A 23,631-nucleotide genomic window follows, 5' to 3' on the forward strand; every position below is an offset into this window, starting at 1 on the left:
TCACATCACCTAGCTTGCTTTGATAACCTAGTGAAATTAATCCTATAAGCAATGAAAAAGCCAAACTCTTAGTTCTATTTGTACATGAAACTTCAACTGAGGGATTTATTCTATCTGTGCTTGTCCATAAGGGAGATCTGGCTAAAGGCAATCAGCTCCTAAGAACCAGACAACTTGCAGATCAGACTAGTTAAGTTTAGGGAAGGTAGTGATAGCAGGAGAGGGACATTACCTAGTTCATATCTGGCTTAATCTAAGTAAAAAAAAATCGTCACTTCTGTGCATATGAGGGACAGTCTACCTGCCAAGCACTTCTAAGATGCTGGCTGGAGACCTCCTTCTGTCTTTTGATGTCATTTTGTGGCTGAATAAATTCCCTTGTGACTCTCTTTCAAAGAGTTGCTTACTCTCTGCACTTAATCGCAAGTGCTAGAGAGTCAGGAGGAGAGAGGCCACAGGTGAAGCAAGAGAAGAACACAAAGAAGACAAGAAAAGACTTAATAGGTACAAAGAAGAAACATTCTTTTTGTTTTTTTAAGGGGTTGGAGTGGGAGAGTGTAACAGAAGGAAAAATGAGAGTTTTTAAAATCAGGTTGTCTGTAATATTAACCAAAAACAATGGTAGCAAGACAGAGAAACTGGGCTACTTTTATTCTAGGGGACAAGCTGCACGGTCTAATGTTTTTTCTCCCCATTTTAAACAAATGACCGCTTGTCCTGAATCCTACTGTGTGAAGCAATCCCCTAAACGGCAGCACTGCTGCATAGTGACGGGAGGTGTGTGTGTGGGGGTAGGGGGAGCGGTGGATTCTATTGCTTGAAAAGAGACAAAGCTCCCCTAGTGTGTTTAAGGCAGTGGTCAGAGCACTAGGATTCTTGTTGGCTCTTGTTTTGAAGAGATTCCACTTGCCAGCCAGAGCACACTCATCACCCATCTGTTTCAAGTGTTTCACTTCTTCAGGTGAAACGTCACCACATTGGTCCGCACCAAAATGGTCAGAGTGCACAGAGCTGTGACGGTGAGCTCAGCCACGTATGAAGGGAAGCCTCGGCTGGTCTCCAGTATTGCTGAGAAGTCACCCTGGCACTGCCCTGTGCCTAACCCAGGTGCCTCCCGCTGCCTCCTCGGGAGTCAGGAAGCACTTGCACTGAATGGGCGCTAAACTCAGGTGATTTTGCTAAACACGGACATCCATGCTTCATGGCTCTTCGGACAAGCTGCTTTTGCTGAAGCTGTTTAGCAACAGGAACTTGTGGGTGGAGTTATTGCTGTGGCATCAGCTGCGGCACTAACCTCGAATTATTCACCCTTCTCGAATGGTTCCAATGGATGGAAATAAACAAATAGGAAACATCAGCCATATTAAGGAGTGAGAAACAATGTCAGTGGAAATGTTTTCAAATGCTAACCTGAAAATCACCCTGTGCTTTTGTGTGTGTTTTTAAAGTCATTCTTATTTTTTTAATTCCAGAAGAGGAAAGTATTTCTTCTCAAAGGAAAACCTCGGCAGAGTATAAGCCCGGGAAGTAGCACACTCATGGAAAACACAACCCACAATGTGAGGGTGGTCTACGGAAGCTCGTGTTCTGAAGGACATCACACGGAGGGCAATTCCTAGGATCAGACACTTGCACAATACCCCTGCCTCCCCACCTGCCCCTCCCTGTCCAGTTGGGACACATAACTTCTAAATGACAAATGGGGTCTACTCTCTAAAACATGGATGTCGGTGTCTCCTAGTAACTGGGCAATAATCCCTTGTAGGTGTTCTTCCATCTCAACACAACTCTAGTCAGTCTACCCACACATTGTCAGGGAAAAGACTCTCAGCTTGCATTCCCACCTTCCTTCAAAAGCCAAACCACTGAGTGCCTGGAAACTGTTTCCCCTCCCACCCCCACAGTGTACATAAGCATCACATATGTTCTTTCTACAAATTGGTATACAGGTGCCATTTAATCAGTTCAAATTTGGGAGCTACATCTTCAAGGGTCCGAGAGAGCTCACTCCCCCCACGTTTCCCCCCTTTACATGTTTTCTTATAAGACATACAGCTTAATCAATTAACAAACTAAACAGCTTATATACTGGCAATATATTACAGATGGGTTTTATGTCAGAGTAATAGATCACATGAAATGGACCAGGTGGTACCCCAGTGCATGATGTCTTGGTAGAGCCCTGAGGACACTGACAGTAGCATCTCTAAGTAAGCAGTGCTGTCTGAATACAGACACATGCGGATCTGTATCTACATCCATCTGACTAGGCCAGAAGGAGCAGGTAGATGCAAGATAGAGACACACACATGCTGGATGGGGCCACTGCACACCTTGTCATGCCATTTGAAAGGGCAGTTACAGGTCGCTGGTTTTGCAGCCATTAAAATTACACTTTATGGAAAAGGCTTCCCTAATTGTGTTTGATTTGCCTTCAGTAGTAAGCATCATTGGAAGAAGATCAAAGCAAGAGCAACTAGAAGTTAAATATGCATCTGGCTTCGCTGCAATAGAGCACTCTGGAGAAGAAGCAGGCTGAAAGATTTGTTTCAATTTAGGCTTGGATTCTCTCCCTTGCTGTGTTCATGTCATTGCGTGTCTGCACTTGTGTGTGTACGGTTCTGTGTGTGCGGGTGTGTGTGTTCCATCCCATCATCTGCTGAAGAACGCTGGGTTTCGCAGGCAGGCGGCTAGTCACCTGCAACAACCCAGGGGTCCCGCCGAGGCTTCCAGGCTGCTGTCAGTGTCGGACGCCAGGGTCTGGTCGGTGGACATGGAGGAGATGTCGTTGACGGACGAGGATGGAGGGAGACTCTCACTGCTGTTCACTGCTGCACCTGTGCTAAGAAAATGAAGACCAACATGACTAAATCTGGAACTAGACTCAATGTCTCTCAGGATGCAGCACAGGCAAATGCAACAGGGGACAGCTAGTCAATCATCTGTTTGACAAGCCTTCATAGCAAAACTAATACAGGGCACCATGTGGAGGGTGAAAACAAAGACACAACAGCACAAAGTCCCTGGTCACAAGTCACTCACAGAAGAGCGCAGTAGTTGGCAAATCTCACTTTACCTTAGAAATCACCTGTAATGCACTGGAAAGAGAAAACAAAAAAACAAAAAACAGCAGCACTAAAAACCCCAGTCACTCCCTGCACCTCCAATATAGTAATGTATAGTATTATAACTGGCCTTGAATGGAGCCAAGCCTTTGAATTTTTTAAAAGCTTCCCAGAAACTGTGTAGTCAAGGAGTGAAGACAGCTGTTCTATGGAGAAGGCAGACAAGCAAAAGCCTTTAATGTAATCATCTGAACCTGGATGCTTTTATTGCAGGGAGCTTTTAAAAACAAACACATGTAAGAGTCCTACCCCAGAAATACGGGCTGAGGTGGAGCCCGGAGATCTGAGTTTCTTAGAGACTATAGCTCTAGAGAAAGAAAGGGGTATTATGTAACTCTGATGACATAGTCATGAATGTGACATCAAATTTAAAATCCATATAGAAAAACCAAGTAAGACTGCTGATGACAGTTGCCATAGACCAAAGGGGAAAAAATAGGAGAAGCCAGAGCCCACTTCTGTTTTTTCAGTTTGCACATCTCTTCTTTTTTGTTATTATTATTAAAATGAAGGAGATTAAAGGGCCCTAATACAGAGCACACCTTCTAATTGTGTATTTACTTTCCAGCAAGCTTGCTTGCCTGGGAATCTACAAATAAGACTGAATTATTAACTTAGCATAATTTGCAATAATTCTCTTATTTATCAGCTATGTGGGAATACAATGATTTTGCAGCTCCAAGAAGAAAATTCTTCATGGTAATGTCTCAGTAAATACTTATGAGTTAAAATGGAGAGCTATAAGGAAAGATGAACCAGAGGCGATATAAGGTATAATTAAACCACATCATCCTAGAGAGAATCAGTTCATTTTTTCTCTGTATATATTCTTTGTTTTTTGCATTTTATTAGTCTTTAATTTTTAAAATTTCTCTTTATTTTTGAAAGTATTACAGATGTCCTATTTTTCCCCCATTGACTCCATCCACCCCACTCACTCCCCTCCCCAGGCCTTATAATCTTTATACAGAAGCAATATGAGTGGCCTAAGGTATACTTTATGAAAGTTTGCTATTTAAAATACCTGCAGTATAACCATCTAATAAAATAAGAGATGAAGAATTGTCTTCAAAATTGTACTTCATTTGAGCAAATATAGTGTGCTAGATACATTTGGTAAAAGGTAAAAAATCCAAAGCAAGTTATAGTAGTATTATTACTTAAATCTAGTAAACCAGAAAAAATATAGTTGAGTGAAATAGAGAAGTCAACACAATCTGATTGCTTCTGAGGTAGACATTTCCTGCCTGTGAAAAAATGTGATTAAAATGTGAAAGTATCTGGAGAGGACCATACATCTAAACCAAGACAGATTGTATGTATTTTAAATTTCTATTTGTTGATTAAATGTATACCATAAATTATGGGGAATGGGAAGAACTACAGAAAAAAACATAATATGCACTGATCATCATGTTAATGATAGGAACTATTCAAGTTGGTATATTTCTTTCTTGTCTTTTTTGCTAGGAAGTTTCTCTAATTGTGATTATTTAATATATATTCTTTTGTAACATGATATTTTCACAAACAAAATGTATATTTTCATATACAATGTATTTTTCACGTTCTTTAAACTCTTAGAAGTGTCAGTACTTCCTAATGCTAAATGTCTCTAGATTTTTAAGACTCTTATAAATAATTACTCTCTCATTATCAGAACATTGTGTAATGTAAAGTTGTCTGGTTTCAATTTATTCCAACTATACTTAATTATAGCCTTTATAGAGATAGTGCAGAGCTACTTCATTTCCTCTCGTGACGTTTACTAGATTTCTCATACTAGCAGACAACCCTTGATTCCCTGACATATCCCAAGTGCCAGGCTCTGTTTTTCCTCCTGATTCTGGATTAAATTACACTAACATCCTCATGTTTTTTCATAAGCTTTGGTCTCTAATAATTTGCATTGCTATAATGTACTTGTCAGAACTGTCTCCAAATTTTCCACATCTTTATTAAAGGATAGAGATTAAAACTAGACACAGAACTCTAAGAATGACTCTATCAATTGTGGGCTGACAGAGTGAGATTGCTTTGTTCTTACTGTTCATTCATCTCTTGGGTGATATATCCCTACACAATGATGGCTTTCAAATTATGGTGATATGCGTTAGAAATACAAAATGTTGCCCGTATACCTTTCTGCAATAGCTTTATTGAGATATAATTCACAGATTTGTTCAACCTGGTGGGTTTTAGGATATTCACATCATTGTGCAACCATCACCACAATCAATGTGGTAGTGTTCACATCACACCCAAAGAAAACCCTGTCCTTTGTTTCTTACTTACTCCCCACCCCAAGGCACTATTGAATCTACTTTCTGTCTATATAAAATTACCTATCCTAGATATCCTATATAATAAAAGGGTAATATGCAAATTGACCCTAACAGCAGAACAACTGGGAATGACTGGTCACTATGACACACACTAACCACCAGGGGGAAGACACTCAATGCAGGAGCTGCCCCCGGTAGTCAGTGCGTTCCCACAGGGAGAGCTCTGTTCAGCCACAAGCCAGGTTGATGGCTGCCAGCACAGCGGTGGTGGCGGGAGCCTATCCCACTTCTTCAGCAGCGCTAAGGATGTCCGACTGCAGCTTAGGCCTGCTCCCCGCTTGCAGGTGGACATCTCCCAAGGGCTCCTGAGCTGCCAGAGGGATGTCTGACTGCCAGCTTAGGCCCGATCCCCTGGAGAGCGGGCCTAAGCCAGCAGGTGGACATCCCCTGAGGGGTCCCAGACTGCGAGAGGGCACAGGCCAGGCTGAGGGACCCCTCTCCCCCAAGTGCACAAAGTTTTGTGCACCGGGCCTCTAGTCTATATATATAAAAGCCCAAGCGACCAAATGACCATGTAACAGGTCGCTATGATGCATACCGACCACCAGGAGGCAGATGCTCAATGCAGAAGCTGACCCCTGGTGGTCAGTGCGCTCCCACGCTCCTGCCTCCGCAGCAGCAGGCTACCAAGAGGCAGTGGCAGGAGCAGTGGGGCCAGGATGAGCAGGAGCGGGAGCAGTGCCTGGCCCGGGCTCCTCTCTGACCACCTGCCGCTTCAGATTGCAAGAGGGTGCAGACTGGGCCGAGGGACCCCACTGGTGCACGGATTTGTGCACTGGGGCTCTAGTATCATATAAATGGGATCATACAATCTGTGATCTTTTGTGACTGGCTTCTTTCACAAAACAAAATGTTTTCAAGTTTCATTGATGCTGTAGCATGTATCAATACTTCAGTCTTTTTATGGCTGAATAATATTCTATGATATGGATGCATCAGATCTGTCTAGTTATTAGCTGATGGACAATTAGGTGTTTCTACTTTTTTGGCCATTGTGAATAATGTGGCTATAAACAGTCATGTAAAAGTTTCATTCTAAGCTTGGAATTGTTGGATCATAGGGCAACTCTCTGTTTAACACGAGTGGCTGTAACAGTTTACATTCCCACCAGAAGTGTATGAGGGCTCCAATTCCCCTCTCCCCTTCCAACACTTCTTACCTGCTGTTTTGATTATAGCCATCCAAGGGTATGTGAAATGGGATCTCATTGTGCTTTGATTTGCATTTGCCTAACAGCTAATGATGTTGAGTATATTTTCATATGCTTGTTACCCATTTGTATATCTTCTTTGGAGAAATGTCTATTCAGATCCTTTGGCCATTTTTAAATTGTTTTTTTTTTCTTTTTATTATTGAGTGTAAAAGTTCTTTATATATTCTCAATATGAGTCCCTTATTATATATTTTTCACTTTCTTGGTGGTGTTCTTTGAAGCACAAATATTTTTAATTTTGATGAAGTTGGATTTATCTATTTTTTTCCTTTTGTTAGGTGTGCTTTTAGCCATATCTAAAACACACACACACACACACACACACACAGACCAAAAAAAAAACATTTCCTGATTTGCTCCTATATTTTCTTTCTCCTATCTCCCATATTTTAGCTCTTACACTTAAGTCTATGATCCATTTTGAGTTTATTTTTGTATATGATATGAAGTAGGTATCTACCTTCATTCTTTTGCATGTGGCTAGCTAATAGTCCAACACTGACTATTTCTTGCCCTAGTAGTGTATCTCAATGGTTAGAGTGTTGGTCCAAGCACTGCAGGGTCCCAGGTTCAATTCCTGGTCAAGGGCATGGATTTGGGTTTGATCCCCGTCTGGGTTGGGGCACATGCAGGAGGCAACAAATTAATGTGTCTCTCTCACAACGATGTTTCTCTCTTTCTCCCCCTCTCTCTCTCCCCCTTCTCCCTTCCACTCTCTCTAAAAAAATAACGAAAGAAATATCCTCAGGTGAGGATTACCCAAAAAAAAAAAAAAAAAAAAGACTATTTCTTGTCCATGAAATTGCCTTGCTATCCTTGCTAAAAATCAATTAACCATAAATGCAAGGGTTTAGTTCTGGACTCTCAATTCTATTTTATTGATCTACATAGGATTCTCATGCAAACACCACACTGTCTTGAATACTGCAGTTTTGAAACCAGGAGGCGTGAATCATGCAACTGTGTTCTTTTTTGAGATAATTTTGGCTTTTTTTGTGTCTCATGCATGTGAATTTTAAGAATAGAAAAAAAAATTCTGTCAATTTCTGAAAAAAAGGCAGTTATAATCTTTATAGGTATTGTGTTTAATCTACAGATCAATTTGGCCAGTACTGTCATCTTAACAATATTAAATCTTCTAATCAGTGAACAATGACATATCATTATTTAGATCTTTAAATTCTTCTAACAATGTTTTGTATTTTTCAGAGTAAGAAATGTGCACTTCTGCCCTGACCGGTTTGACTCAATGGATAGAGCATCGGCCTGCAGACTGAAGGGTCCCAGGTTTGATTCCAGTCAAGGGCATGTACCTTGGTTGCGGGCACATCCCCAGTAGCGGGTGTGCAGGAGGCAGCTGATCGATGTTTCTCTCTCATCGATGTTTCTAACTCTCTATCCCTCTTCATTCCTCTCTGTAAAAATCAATAAAATATATTTTTTTAAAAAAGAAATGTGCACTTTTTTGTTATATTTATTCTTAAGCATTTTATTCTTTTTCATGCTTGTAAATGGAACTGTTTTCTGTTCATTGCTAGTATGTAGAAGTACAGCTGATTTAATTAATAGAAAGTTTCATTGTCAGTGAATTGGAAACTAATAGAGCAAATGATAAAATATACATCTCATGAATAGTATAATTAATCAAACATTTATGTAACCAGGAAGATCTTTGCTAGTGTGCTTTATTTAAATTATGACAAAATAAACGATTTAAAGTTTTAAAATAAAGTTTTGTAATAATGCAAATGGTATTTTAAAGTGTTTCTACATAATAGTCCTGGTCTTCTCTTGAGATAGGCCTTTCTCTTTAGCCCGAAACAGTTGATTGTGTGGATCTGTTCTAATTGTCACAGTGACAGCTGAGGACTGATTCAAACAAGGATGAGATATGACTTCACTGAGATAAGGCTCCTTTATAAGAACACAATTTGTTGTTTAATCAAATTGTAAATAAACACAAACCCACAACTTTAGCAGCTAGAGAAATTATACAAAGAACATTGAGGAAATTTTCCTAGAAAAACCACAAATTTACATTTATAAATAACATTGAATGGTGGCATCAAAAACTAGAGTAGCATGCTGGGCTGGCTTTTAGTGGCTTTTAAAAGCCAGTTATTAGCATCTCTTTCCATTCTGCCTTCATTGATGTCACATTGGTAGCCTGAAATTGGTCACAGTGAGAACACTTACATCCCAGAAATTGGTAAATACTATAATCAGTTTTGATTTATTTTAAAGAGATAGTTGTTAAAGATTCACCAGTCCCCCTCCCCCCCGCTTTCCATGGAAGATCTTCTGAATGACTTCCTGTATTGCACTATAATAAATGGCTTCTTGATTGTAGCCAATTCTGGCTTTACTGGATGATACATCTAAGACTGTTTTCATGTAGGCAATAAATAAACACAAATGGAAGAGTCAAGACATGCACCTTGACTTCAAGTTGTTAATTTACTGCCAAAGAGTTTGTGAAAATCTCCTAAACAAAACTGAACTGAATTGAATTTGATTACAGGGCCGCTTGTCCTGGATATTCTGACAATGTGATAAATATTCCTTTTATACTGTTTTTAAGGAAACCAGTAGACATGTGCATTTAAAGAAATGTTTTGATATCAATAAAGAATTATAAATGTTTGCAAATAAAAATGGCATTTAAAGTACTGAAAATACTAGCAGGTTGCAAATAAGGAATATCATCTATTAGCTACTTTCAACTGTATCTGAAAGAGAAAGTTTTCATTTCATGGAAAGAACTTACATCCATGAAAATTTCTCAACTAGAAGTTATCAAGCCAAAAGGTACCTATTATTTCAGTGAAAAATGTTGTTCTGCATTTTTAAAGGAAATTGTTTTCTTGCCCTATCCACACACAAAAAATAGATATGAAGAATTATAAGAAATACTAAAATGAAAATAAGTAATTGAAATATATTTGTTTCTCTTTCTGCATGATGTTGAGCCTCAACGTGTTTGGGGCTGAGGTTTTTTAAGAAAAACAATATTATTGGACTAGAACAGTGAATCTAATTGGGAAGAATACACTTCCATGGTGTGTGAAATATAGTTGGGGGAGAGGTTATCTATAATAATAAAAGCATAATATGCCAATTAGACCTTCCGGATGTCCTTCTGGATGAAGCTGTGGCAGTGGGGGCCAAGGCAGAGGCGGTTAGGGGCGATCAGGCAAGCAGACGAGTGGTTAGGGGTGATCAGACAGGCAGGCGAGTGGTTAGGGGTGATCAGACAGGCAAGCAGAGGGAGTTAGGAGTTATCAGGCAGGCAGGCAGGCAAGTGGTTAGGGGCGATCAGGCAGGTAGGCAGGCAAGTGGTTAGGAGCTAGCAGTCCCGATTGTGAGAGGGATGTCAAACTTCCGATTTAGGCCTGATCCCTCAGGGACCTAAATTGGCAGTCGGACATCCCCTGAGGGGTCCCGGATTGCAAGAGGGTGCAAGCTGGGCTGAGGGACTCCCCCCGCTCCTCCCGCCATGCACCAATTGTGTGCACCGGACCTCTAGTAGATTATAATGATCTGTGGAGCTTTATATTCAATTAGAGATTCTGCTAAATCTCTACCATCCTACTCAGCATCGGTAACTTGGTGAGTCATTGTTAACTTCTGGGAGATTTCTCAGGTGGAATGGAGGTGGTGAGCAGAGTTTTTAGATTAGATGACCTCTTATATTTGTTCTAGCGCTAACATTCTATGACAAATGCTTACGGAAGAAAATTAATTTCTATTCATGAGCTGAAATTCCCTCAGCAGTCTTTACAAATCAATTCAGAAAGCAAGCAGCCATGTTATTCTTGAAAATAAATCACTATGCAAGTGGAATCAGATAGCAGAAGGGAGTACAATTATTTATTTAAAATGTATCTGAAATTTAGATGTATTTCTTATTGATATACAACAATTCCATCAATAAATTTTAAACCTATGCATTTTCTGCAAATGCACATTTAACTTCCTGTTTACATTTTAAACGCATCATTAAAACATGGTTTTGGGTTTCAGAAACATTCTGTCCCTGAGAAACTGCATTAACTTATTCCCTTGCTGCTGAGTTCCCAGTGTTGCCAGGACTAAGTAGTAAGGGAGTCTATGTTGTAATATTACTTCATCTTAGCTATTTATAAAATAAACTATGATAAGGAGATAAATAATGAATAATGCAAGAAAGCTGACTTTTTTCATAGTTGCTTTTTCTTTCCAGCATGGCTTACTGCATATGTACATATTGTGCATACACACATACACAGAAACACAGGGGTGTGCCAATAAAAATGTAACAACTGGCTCTCCAGGGCCAAAAAAATCTGACCTGTAGAATCAGGCAATTTCCATGTCTTAAATCCTGCATGGTGGGTTTCAAGCTACCAACATGAGGTCAGTAAACTCATAGTTGGGAGAGATGAGCACAACTGGCTCTCAGGAGCTAGCAGCATGGGCTCCGGTGCATGGCTGTCCTATGCCTCTGTATTATGCATACAAACATATCATATGCAAATATCGCATAAAAGATGTTATATACTGTATATATGATTTCTCAATTAAGCAGTGAATATTTTCCATTAAAATCATGAAGTGAAAAAAAAATCATGAAGTGAAATATTAAATCCATAATAATTTTTACTGTAAATTGGTTAAATCAGCAAAATAAAAAAAATCATTTAATAATTATATAATTACTAGAGGCCCATTGCAGGAAGATTCCTGCAAGAATAGGGCTTCCTGAGACCTCAGCGAAGCAGAGACCTCCGCTGCCTCACTCCCTCCCTTCGCCGCTTCGTCCTCGGCTCCCTCCCTTCTCTGCCACCTGGGTTCTCTCCCTTCTCCGCCACTTTGCTCCCTCGCCAGGTCACGGATCCAAGACCCGGATCCCCCGGGCAGCGTCGCGCGCTGCCAGACCCGCCTCGCCAGGTCAGGGGTCTGGGGCCCGGGTCCCAGGGGCAGTGTTGCGCACTGCTGGCCCCGCCTAGCCAGATCACGGGTCCAGGGCCCAGGTCCCATGGGCAGCGTCGTGCACTACTGTTCCTGCCTCACTGGGTCAGGGGTCCGGGGCCCGGGGCCCACGGGCAGCATCACGCGCTGCCGGCACCGCCTGTATTATGCAAATTAGCCGTCATCTTTGTTGGTGGTTAATTTGCATATCGTGCTGATTAGTCTAAGGGAGGCGTAGTGAAGGTACGGTCAATTACCATGTTTGTCTATTCTTAGGATAATTTAGGGCATGTGAATAAGGTAGATAATTTGTGATTGTTATAACTACTTGAAGTAGTTAAAAAGTGGTTTAGCGTTCTCACATGTAGGTAGAGCCTAAGTGACATAGTTTAAAATTAATCATTAACATATTATAAACAGACCTGCAAAAAAAATCAGGAATATACATTTGATTTACTCATTTTGGTAATGAGTAAATCAAATGACTTCCTGAAAGCAGCAAAGCTTTATCTGAAAATGAGCAAATGTCAGTAGCAACACTTCATATATTTGATTCTTGGCTCATTTATCTTCACGGTGATTAATAAGGCGAATAAATATTTACTGCCATAAGAACTTACTGAACTGCAAACTGTGTTAAAGTTATGATGCTGTCTTGAATTCTGTCTTTGGAAGAGCACCAAGAAATAAGCCAAGGGAGGACCTGAGCTGCAATTTTTAAATTAATAAATGTTTATCAAGTTACATTATGCACATGACACAGCAATTAGGCACTGCTTGGTACACAAGATGAAGGCATACAGGCTTTCTTCTCAATGAATTTATAATCACTAAAGGGGTAATAAGACATCTAAAATACAGGAGCTAGTAATACCCATAAGACAGAAAGATCCTATTTATTTGGGATGTTATGAAAAGTCTTTTGGGACAGATATGAAAGATATTTGGGGACAATGTGGTATTTAATAAGCAAACACTTTAGAGTGAACATAATTCCTAAAGGTGGTGAACCTAGCCATATCTATAATAATAAAAGGGTAATATGCTAATTAGACCGATGTCTTCCGGATGTCATTCCGGACATCCTTCCTGACGAAGCTAGGGCCAGAGGGAAGCCAGCCGGGCCCCAAGTGCCAGAGGGAAGCTGCTGCTGGCAGCCAGGGGAAGGAAGGCCTACTCTTGCATGAATTTTCATGCATCGGGCCTCTAGTAAAAATATAAGACTCTAGAAAGGGTTCCATGTGAAAAGCCTGGGTATATTATAGAGGGCCATCAATATCAGCAAGAGGTTACTAAGCTTAAATCATAAGTGATACAAAGCCATTGGAGAGCACTGATCAGTGGAACTCTTGCTCAAATCTATGGCTCCCCCCAACCCCGACACACACACACAGATTACATAAATCCTAATTTCTTATATCTTCATCAACCTGCCATTGTCATTCTGCCATTTTCTTCATTGATGAGTTAAAAGAAACTACTACATGTACTCACTTTCTTTTGTATAAGAACTATGGTTTTAATGATTAAGAAAGTATGCTTTGATTATATACAAACTTTGTTCCTTTGCCAAATATTTAAAGCTTTGTTCATATGGCAGACCACTCATCCCATCCCTTTAATGATTAATTAATCTCACTTCTACACTCCTCATTCCTCTTTTGCCTTCCTTGAGCCACATAAAAGGAATCATGGAAATAAGAATATTTTTGTAGAAGTGTTGTGAAAGTGTTAAAAAGAATTGTGGAATTTAAGTCATCAAAGATTAGCTATTGTGGAGACCTGGTTATGGCTAAGGGGGAAATGGAAGAGAAAATAGCAGAAGATGGGGTGTCCTGGAGTGGATAGCATGATTCTGATCGCTTTGGAAAAAGGAAAGGAGATGAACTAATGATGACTTTAACCAAAGATGAATAGAAGAGACTCTGTTAAAATGTGTCCAGTCCCAGCCTGAGATGCTAGCTCGCCCTTCAGTGGACCCTGGTGTTTTGGCTTCTTAATGATGACAGCGAAATATGTTCTGGCCATTATGGGAATTCTTAAGACAAAGAGTCTTTTTGCCCTAGCAAGAGGCATCTTGGGGGTATTGGATTCAATCTTTGGGTTCCTTAATTAGCAGCAGACAGAAATGCAGGTAAATTAAAAGCAACTTCTGCAGGCTTGTAGCAATCTGGATGCTAGAACAATGACTATGGTGGGCACGCAACCCCAATGATCCCCTTAACCCTCTTTGAGTAAAGGAAAGATTTGGAATAGAATCTGTCATTTCTTCCAGTCTAGAGGTGAGAAAAACACATCATAACTGAAATGCATCTATTTAGGCAGCCTTGTGGTTATAGGTACAAACTGTTGTTTAGAGTGGAACAAGTATGACAAATTTATTAATTCATATTACATCTTTTTTTCTTCCTGAAACAACTAAAAAATCCTGGGGGGGGGGGGGGAATTGCTTTTCAAAGGTAGAAAACCAAATATATTTTTTTAAACTAATCATTTGCAGCCTATATTCTTCCCAGCGTGAGCTGAGTATAAGCCATATATCTTCTTTTTTTATGTTTTTTATTGATTTTTTAGAGAGAGAGGAAGGAAGAGGGATAGATAGAGAAACATGTATCGGCTGCCTCTTGCATGTCCCTAGCAGGAGACGTGCCACAACCTGGGCATGTGCCCCAACTAGGAATCAAACCAGCAAATTCTTCGTGCACAGGATAACATTCAACCACTGAACCACACTGGCCAGGGCAGCCATTACATTTTCTAGAACTCCTTCTATATTCTCTTTATATTCAGAACATAGATCTTAGAAAAAATATATTAGCATTAATAAGTGTAAGTAAATTATCTCGAGTAATCCTAAAGCATATTACAGAGCAAAATATGCATATGCACAAATCTGTATATCACAAACTGAAAGATTTTCCATGCTGACGTTAATTGGTGCGCGTCTTGGTTGATGCTTCAACTACTGTCACACCAACCCTGTGAAGAGTTCAAACACTGGAGTGAATGAGGAAAGAGGCTCGGGCTGCGGAGTTTCCTAACCTCTCTTTTGACTTGGTGGTAGAGGGGGCGTTACAGCTCTGCATCTGGATGAGTAGCAGTTACCTTTGAAGCAGCCCATGTTAACATTTCTGCAAGACTCGTTGTTATCTTAAAATAAGTTCTAAAAGAACTCCTGTGCTGGGTCTTCATAATCTGAATAGTCAGAATGCCACGCTGAACTTCAAACTATTATTTCCCATAAATGTGTCAACTCTACATCTTTTTTCTAGATTCAACTCTTGAATCTGTAAAACCAAACTTTCCTAAAAACCAACGTTAAAAAATTATTTCATTTATTCCCAAGCTGGAATTCATTTTAGGCTTATCATTACTGAAGTTGAACTTGTATGTTTTCATTTTGTTTTATTTTGCCTCTTCTAGCTAACAAAAGGTGGGGGGAGTAAAACTGAATTTGTTAAAGGACAACAGTCATATGATATTTGTTCATATGCGCTATGAGCAATATTGTTAGTCGCAATTCCTGCTCAAGGCCAAGAGAAATACACAAGTACTGGTTTATTGGTTATTCACTGAGAGTGAGTACCTGAAGGAGAAGGTTGTCCTTTTACGACACCATTTTTAGTCTTTTCTTCTGAATTCATTACTTCTTTATAGATAAGTTCTGTAAGAAAAAATTATTAGTGTTATTAAAAAATAAATTTCTTCTTAGTCCACAAATAAAATTCCTTATTTAATGACAAATAACATTTTGTTGGGGCTGAGTAAACTAGAACACAATCGGGAGTCCTTTACTCCTCTAATTCTACATTTTCTTGCAATAGCACTGAGCCTGGTAAAAGTAGTTGCTCAATAAAGCATTTGGCCAAAAAAATGTATGAGGAATACACATTTTAATTGTTTTCTGAATTCTTTGGGAGATTCCTAACACATTCTAACTTATCTCTTAAGGATTTTTATGGTTCAGGTTTTTTTTGTTTTTTGGTTTTTTTTAAATATATTTTATTGATTTTTTACAGAGAGGAAGGGAGAGAGACAGAGAGTTAGAAACATCGATGAGAGAGAATCACCGATCAGCTGCCTCCTGCACATCTCCCACCGGGGATATGCCCACAACCCAGGTACATGCCCTTGACTGGAATTGAACCTGGGACCTCTCAGTCCGCAGGCCGACGCTCTATCCACTGAACCAAACCGGTTTCGGCATATGGTTCAGTTTTGAACATGCATTTTTCTTTTCTACTCTCTTCTTAAGGGGTGTCATGCTATTCTTGTAAATAAATCACTATATTTATGTATAAATAACATTCTCATGACTTCAAACCATTAGTTTCTATCAATTTTTTTTAACTCTTACTTTACCTTTTTTCCAGACTCAACTCTTGGCATTGTCAAACCAAACTTGCCTAAAACCCAACATTAAAAGTTATTACATTTATTCCCAAACTGGCATCTATTTTTGGCTTTTTTTATTTTTTTTTACTAGAGTTAAACTTGTATATTTTCATTTTGTTTTACTCTGCCCCTTCTAACTAACAATCACTCAGCGCTACTCATCCCTGCTTTAACATGGCTTATAGCTTTTATGCTTTTGCATGTATTTTCTTCCCCAGTTTGTCACATTTTAGTCCATGTCTATCTTCTTAAGTGATATTTATATCCTTTCACTTACTTACTCAACACAAACCAGAGTGCCTTCTGGTCCTTATTTAGATCAAACTAAGTCTTTTCCATCTATCATCTAATATATTTTCTTACTTCATCCACTGTTTGTATTCTACATTTTTTTGCAATAGCAGAAAGGAAGGAGGATGCTCATTTTCCATATTCTTCAACACGACTTCTTGACCACTGGAGTCTCTTTATGACCTTTACGATACTTCTTGCTCGTAGCTACCCTTTGTTTTCCTCTTAGGTCCCCATTTAGCATTTTCCTCTGTTTTTTTTTCTCATTTTCCTAATTATAAATTATAAGAATTAACTTATTCAATGTGGCACAAACATTTCTTCCATTTAGATCTTCCATTTATGTTCCTCCTAATTTTGATCTCACTTAATCTGTACTTGGTTTTCTAATATTTATTCTACTCTGTAATTAGTTATATTAGTTTAACTATTCTTTATATAAAGTTTCTGTCTAAGTATAATCTCGATCATACAGTGTGTTTGGGAAAAAATGAATTAATGTATTCATTCATTCTTTCTAACTTTAAAGAAAATAAGCTACTTAGTGTAGTTTTTATTTAAATTCTCAAGTGCTATATATCAAGTGAATGAATCAATATATTATCTTTTATTTTCTAATGTCTAAGTCATCTCAGACATGATTTTATCCATTTTCTATAATTTTATATACAAACAGAACATGTTTAATTGTAAAATGTTAAACTGAAGTTTTCCCTCCACCATGGCTAATACCTTGATAATCAGTACTATTTTAAAAAGTGTCAGTATTTAATTCCTTTCATTCTTTTGAGTAAATGAAGTATTACTAGTAATATGAAAGGATAGATTTAGTTTTAGGAGCTTTGAAAATGGTGTAAGAGGGTAGCAATTAGAAAATCCTCTCTTACTAAGTTGTTTTAAAAGAAAAAGGTTTCAGAATATTTTTGGGTTTCAATAAGTAAAATGTATACTTTATTTAAGTAGTAGAGTCACCTTTCCATTCTTCAATGGTGTGTTCTCTTTCATCCAACTGTTTGTCATATATCTGAGGTGGAGGCTGAAAAATAAAGACAAACAATAAACTTTGTGCAATAAACTAAACATGACTAAAGTCTTACAATGATTTTGGTGGTGATCAGAATCTCATAAAATAAGGAGTAATTACAGTGGTGCAGAAGTTAAAATTTTCCCACCAATTTATGGAGGATTCCTTTACATAACTATATTTGCTCTGACCAAATAAGGCAGCAGAATCCAAATCCAATCTTGTGAGCTCATATACCCAATTGTCCTGATTCCAAACCCAAGCCCAAATAATAGCCAGTTAAAAAGCAAGCAAGACACTTGATTACAAGAACCCAGAAGCTTTGATGTCATCCATTCACTTGCCCTATGAGAGAACTCTATTAAAACTGTCCCAGACTGATAAGATTTTGTTCCATTTTTAGACACCCCCCCCCCCCAGAAAAAGAGGGATTAATACCTCTCAGTAGCCTATAGTACTAGACTCCAGCATAAAGGAATATCTGGATCTAATCCCCTTTTTATGTCTCACGAAGCATAATAAAACACTTTAATGTATAGCTGTGTGCCCTATAGTTAAGTGGTTTCAGATAGCCTGCTCCTGCTCAGGCAGAAAAAGCTGCTAGTTGTCTATAGAGATTGGCCACCTTGAACCCCTGAGTGGCCCCTTGTTAGTCCTTTCTGGGAGAAATGATGAGACAGGGCCTTTAGTTTGACATGAAATCAGCAGTCCTCTTGCTATGAGAAGTTCAAAGAAGGAAAAGGAGAAATTTTCAGCCAGGAAGGAGGATCACAGATAAATTCCCTGACTTCTTCTTCCTGGTGGTTGGACCTGAGTTCTATTGCGGTGACCTAGGGTAGTTCCAATTCAGGCCAAGTGACAAGAGAAAGGATCTCCAGGAGACAAAGAGAGAAGGGGCCGAGAGCTGCCTCTGCTGGAAATGGAATGAGTGAAAGAAAAGAACTACAAAACGCCAGATGCCATGAGAGAGGGGACTCCAGAATTCGTCCTGTCCAACACTCCTAAAGCAACAGTTTCTGTGAGAAACTAAAAGAGGTGCTCAACAAAGTGGCTCAGGCTTATTAGGACACACATCCCTCCAAGACAGCTGTTGTCGGGAAGGCTTTGGACAAGGTTTTCAGAGACGGCTTCTGGCTTCTGTGGGAGGGTCTCTGGCCCACAAGCAGCACCCACACACCATAGGGTCTCTTCTTTCTGCATCAGATCTCTAGTAGTGTGGACCGTGACAGAGGGGTCTTAGCCGTGACAGAGGGGTCTTAGCCGTGACAGAGGGGTCCTAGCCGTGACAGAGGGGTCTTAGCCGTGACAGAGGGGTCTTAGCCATGATAGAGGGGGCTTAGCCGTGGCATGCTGGGACAGACTCACATACCACAGAAGCAGCTGGATAGGAAAATAGAAGACTTTGACCAGTTGTTTTGAGGCAACTTAATTATTGAACAATAAGTACTGATGAGGCCAGATATTCGTTTAACAACAGTGATTGTTACTGAGGTAGAAGGCTTTAAACCAGCTACTGTGATTCAGACATTGTCAACTAAAGGGCTAAGCAGAATGAGACACTCCTACCCCACAACATTACTGAGAACACAGAAACACTGACTTGTAAGGTAAGGGGACTGGGATACTAGGGCACTGCCCTGGAGACCTGACTAAGGCTGGATCTTCCACTTAATTATAAAGGACTCCCAAATTATATGAATGTTATGATTTAATGAGGAAAACAAAGTCATTTTTGAAGACCTGTGAAGCTGTCACCTAAGTCAGCTAATGCAGAGCCAAACTCCGGTCATGGAAAGACATGGAAAGACGCTTTGCAGAGTAACAGGTTTCCTGCTTTGCCTCTTCCTGAGCTCACATGTAGTTCTGTGGTAAGGGCCCCCAGCTAAGTGGGCCTCGCCTAAGTCCCCTGCCAGACACCTTGCGCACAAGTTCTCAGAGGTCTCAGGAGCTCTGTGCATCACTGACACCACTTTCCTCTTGTAACAATAGGCCAGCTCAGGATCCTCTGTGGCTGGCTTCTCCATGCAGTGGGTTTTTCAAGTTTCAAAATTGAACATAGCTCAAGAGTACAGTTCCTGCCAAAGTTCACGAATGCCATTTTTTCTTTACAACAAAACTATTTTGAGAGAAGTTTTCCTTGGAGCTTCAGCATCCAGCTGTTGCTGATATATAAACTACAAAGTACACAAATTCTAACCACAAACAACCATAAGAAAGAAAGCAGAGTACTGAGTCCAATATTTTTCTTTTCAAAAAAACCCAAGAGGGCTGCTTTAAAAAACACTTGCATTTTAGTTATGGCTGAAAGGGCTCCATGTTCAGGGTTTTTTGTTTACCTTTCTTCTTTTTTTCTTTTTTTAAAGAGGGGGTGCAATCACCTGCAGTGAAAGGGTACATTCACATAAAGATGTCTCTCACAAAACAATATAAAAGATTAATTGACCAGTAAACCAAAGAGAGTAATGTCATATTCAAACGCACATACATATGTGCTTAGTTAGCAATCGTTAGCATGCCATGGTCCATTACACTCCCTGCCTCCATCTGCACAGAGAAGCCAGTATTCTACGTCCCACTTGTTCCCTCTCCCCACCTTATTAAACAGGAATATTGTTGGCTAGAGATGTACGGATTTGAGAGGTGTTCCTTGAAATCATGACAGTGGATGAATGAGGTCACCCATGGAGGCTATGCAGGTAGAAAGAGCAAAAAGCCAAAGTGGACCCTGTCAGATACCAAGGGTTAAAGGTTGGCCAGAGGAGCACAAGTCCAAGAAGGAAGAGGAGGAGGAAGAAGAGAAAAAGGAGGAGGGAGAGGAGGAAAGGATCGTTTAGAGACATACATGGAGGATGAAGATATTGCAGTGGTATAGAAGGCCTGTGATCAGAGAGTTTCAAAAAGAGGAAATAATTGGCAGTTCCTTGAAAGAGAAACAAAGATTTTGGTTTTCAAGGCACAATAAACCATGCCTTAAAACCCTGTAGAGTTTTCCAAAACTCAAAACTGCCACCATGCCTAGAAAGATCCAGATAGGTCCTTAGTGGGGAAATTAGAAGGTAGCACCTAAAAAAGTCAGAACAATGTAGAAGAAATATCCTCTCACAATATGGACATCCTATCTAATAAAAAAGAAACATGGTAATTGGCGTACGACCGCTACCCTTCCCATTGGCTAATCAGGGCAATATGCAAATTAACTGTCAGCCAAGATGGCGGCCAGAGGAACACAAGTCCAAGAAGCTTGAAACTAACATGAGGCTTGCTTGCTTCAGTGATGGAGGACTCCAACGTTCCCTGCCTGCCTTGCCGGCCTCTGAGCCTGCAGTTTAAGAAACATTGTAACAAATATAGAAGCTAAACAAAACCCCAGAAACCTGCTTTCAGCGAGCCGGGATCTCAGAGCTGGAGTTATACATTGTTTCGATTATAGAACCGAAACAAACCAGATACCTGCTTTCAGCAGCGGAAGCCTCAGAGTTGGAGCCTCAGGGCTAAAGCTGGCCCAGAATAAAAAAAAAAGAAAAAAAGGAGCAGTTGGGAGCTTCCATCACCCACCAGCCTGAAAACAGCCCTCAGCCACTCACCCAGACTGGCCAGGCACCCAGTGGGGACCCCCACCCCAAAGGGTGTGTGACCAGCTGCAAACAGCCATCATCCCCTACGCAGGCTGGCCAGGCACCCCAGTGGGGACCCCCACCCTGATCCAGGACACACTTCAGGGCAAACCAGCCAGCCCCACCTATGCACCAGGCCTCTATCCTATATAGTAAAAGGGTAATATGCCTCCCAGCACCAGGATCAGCGGAGCCACGAGGCCTCCCAGCACCGGGATCAGCATGACATAGGGCAGCACCCAAACCCCCTGATAGCCCTGCGGCTCTGTGTGTGACAGGGGGCGGGACCACAACCTCCCAATCCGCCCTGCTCTGTGCCTGATACGGGGGAGCTCCCCAACCCCCTGATCGCCCTGCGGCTCTGTGTGTGACAGGGTGCAGCCCTGCTCTGTGTGTGATAGGGTGCGGCGCCCCAACCCCCTGAACGGCCCTGCTCTGTGTGTGACAGGGTAGAGCCATAACCTCCCCATCAGCCCTGCCCTGAGTGTGAGAGTGGCAGTGCCCCAACCCCCTGATTGGCCCTGCTCTGTGGGTGATAGAGGGTGGCGCCCCAACCCCAACGCCTGATCCGCCCTGCTCTGTGTGTGACAGGGAGCGGTGCCTCAACTCCCCTATCGGCCCTACTCTGTGAGTGACAGAGGGGAGCTCCCCAACCCCCTGATGGGCCCTGCTCTGTGCATGACAGGGGGCAGCACCCCAACCCCCTGATCGACCCTGCTCTGTGCGTGACAGGGTAAGGAGCCCCAACCCCCCTGATGGGCCCTGCTCTGTGTGTGACAGGGGGCAGCGCCCCAACCCCCTGATTGGCCCTGCTCTGTGCATGACAGGGTGTGGCGCCACAACCTCCCCATCGACCCTGCCTTGAGTGTGACAGGGGGCGATGCCCCAACCCCCCCCAATCGGCCCTACCCTGAGCGTGACTGAGGGTGGCATCACAACCTCCCAATCCGCCCTGCTCTGTGCATGGCAGGGGACGGCACCCCAACTCCCCAATCGGCCCTGCTCTGAGCCCGACTAGGGGCTGCACCTGGGGATTGGGCCTGCCCTCTGCCACCTGGGAGCAGGCCTAAGCCAGCAGGGCATTATCTCCCGAGGTGTCCCAGTTGCGAGAGGGCACAGGCCAGGCTGAGGGACCCCTTTTTCCCCCTCGAGTGCACAAATTTTTGTGCACTGGGCCTCTAGTTGTATATAACAAAACAAAAAGGAACTGTAGAACAGACTGTGAGACTGGAAAGATAAAACATTTATAATACTCTCATATCTGCTCTTCCAACCATCTTTGAGGGCTTGATAAATACAGATCAGTTCTCTTTCTAATGAAGGGAAGACACTTTTTTTCAGATAAGATAAACTAGGCTCCATATATGCCCTAATAATCCTCAGGGTAGGAAACTAAGACTCAAAGAAACTCCTTTTAAAATATCTTAAAGTCACTTGGCTAATTAATGATAAGAAGTTGCCTAAAACCCAAATTAAAGAATAAGTCAGAGCAATTGGTAATTGAGATGAATCTAAAATAAGGGACAATGGAACAATATTTAAAGTAAATATCTTTATAAAACAAGAATTGAAACATAAGCCAATAGGGAGACTGCAGGTCTCAATTTGTCCCAAAGAGTCCTGGCTTGTTCTAGTTGTCCTTGTAGTTCTTTTATTCTTTTAAATTTACCTTGAAAGTATTACAGCTATCCCCTCTTTTTTCCCATTTATCCTCTCTATCCCTCTACCCCCCCAACTGCCTGTCCTTGTAGTTTTTAATAGCTCTCAGTCATTTCACTCTCTTAAATATTTGGGGGCTAATTATGTGAGAACCCTACATGGCAATGTTGTGACATGGCATATTAGAGATCTCACAAATACGGTAATTTGAAATCATATGAGTGAATTGTCTGAGACCCCCAACCCAGTTTGGTTTGTTGCTCACAGAATAATAGAGACAGTTTTTTTTCTTTGCTTCATTGGTGGAGATTTCCTGGAAGTTTTAGGATATCTTCCCTTTAATTTTTCCTAGACACTCTGATTTTACTTATGTGTCTCACCTTTGCTTTCCCTCCATCCCCCACCACGACAGTAATTTGTTCCAGGCTCACTTTGCTCTAGTGTCTAGGAGATCCATCTGCCCCCAGAACTATGATTCCCAGCATTCCTGGTGCTCCCTGTGCTCTGGGTTTCCGCTTCTGATCCTGGGGCTGCCACCAGAACTACTATTCCCAGAATTCCTGGTGCTCCCTGCAATGGGAGCAACTGAGGGAGCCATGGCCCCCCAAACCTTCAGCTCTCCTGCTCTGCTCTCTGTCCAGCGACTGAGGGAGCCACGTCCCCCAAAGGGAGCAACCGAGGGAGCAACTGAGGGAGCCTCATCCCCTCAAGTTGCCAGCTCTCCTGCTCTGCTCTCCTCCTGGCACCTGTGTATCCAAATTAATCCGCCATCTTTGCTGGGTTAATTTGCATACTCACTCCTGATTGGCTGGTGAGCATAGTGGAGGGTTGGAAAATTTACATGTTTCTCTTTTATTATATAGGATATTTAAATAATACTTCTTCATTGAGTAAAATGTATGAATTGATTTTTTCCTTAATCTTCAAGATAATTCTATTTTTAACAGCATCATAGAGTGTCAGTGTTGGAAGAAAGTTGAGAAATTACCTAGTACCACCTTTGTTCACTTTGAA

At 41.1% G+C, this 23,631-nt stretch overlaps 1 protein-coding gene across 6 annotated transcripts in view; it reads right to left on the reverse strand.

The window, feature by feature from the left end:
• Positions 1-2,018: 2,018 nt before the first annotated feature.
• MAPK10 (mitogen-activated protein kinase 10) overlaps positions 2,019-23,631 on the reverse strand; it is a 274,871-nt gene continuing 253,258 nt past the window's right edge. For 5 of the 6 annotated variants that reach the window (XM_036338730.1, XM_036338712.1, XM_036338703.1 and 2 more), the window contains 3 exons: positions 17,293-17,356; positions 15,221-15,298; positions 2,019-2,837 (listed from right to left, as the gene is read on the reverse strand). In XM_036338730.1, the coding sequence (XP_036194623.1) occupies positions 2,695-2,837; positions 15,221-15,298; positions 17,293-17,356 (285 nt within the window). In that variant the 3' untranslated portion in view covers positions 2,019-2,694. Of the gene's footprint in view, positions 2,843-15,220; positions 15,299-17,292; positions 17,357-23,631 lie in introns of all 6 variants that reach the window. The other variant, XM_036338740.1, reaches the window with a different exon arrangement.

Source organism: Myotis myotis, unplaced genomic scaffold (genome assembly GCF_014108235.1).
Source record: "Myotis myotis isolate mMyoMyo1 unplaced genomic scaffold, mMyoMyo1.p scaffold_m19_p_1, whole genome shotgun sequence".
Lineage (NCBI taxonomy): Eukaryota > Metazoa > Chordata > Mammalia > Chiroptera > Vespertilionidae > Myotis > Myotis myotis.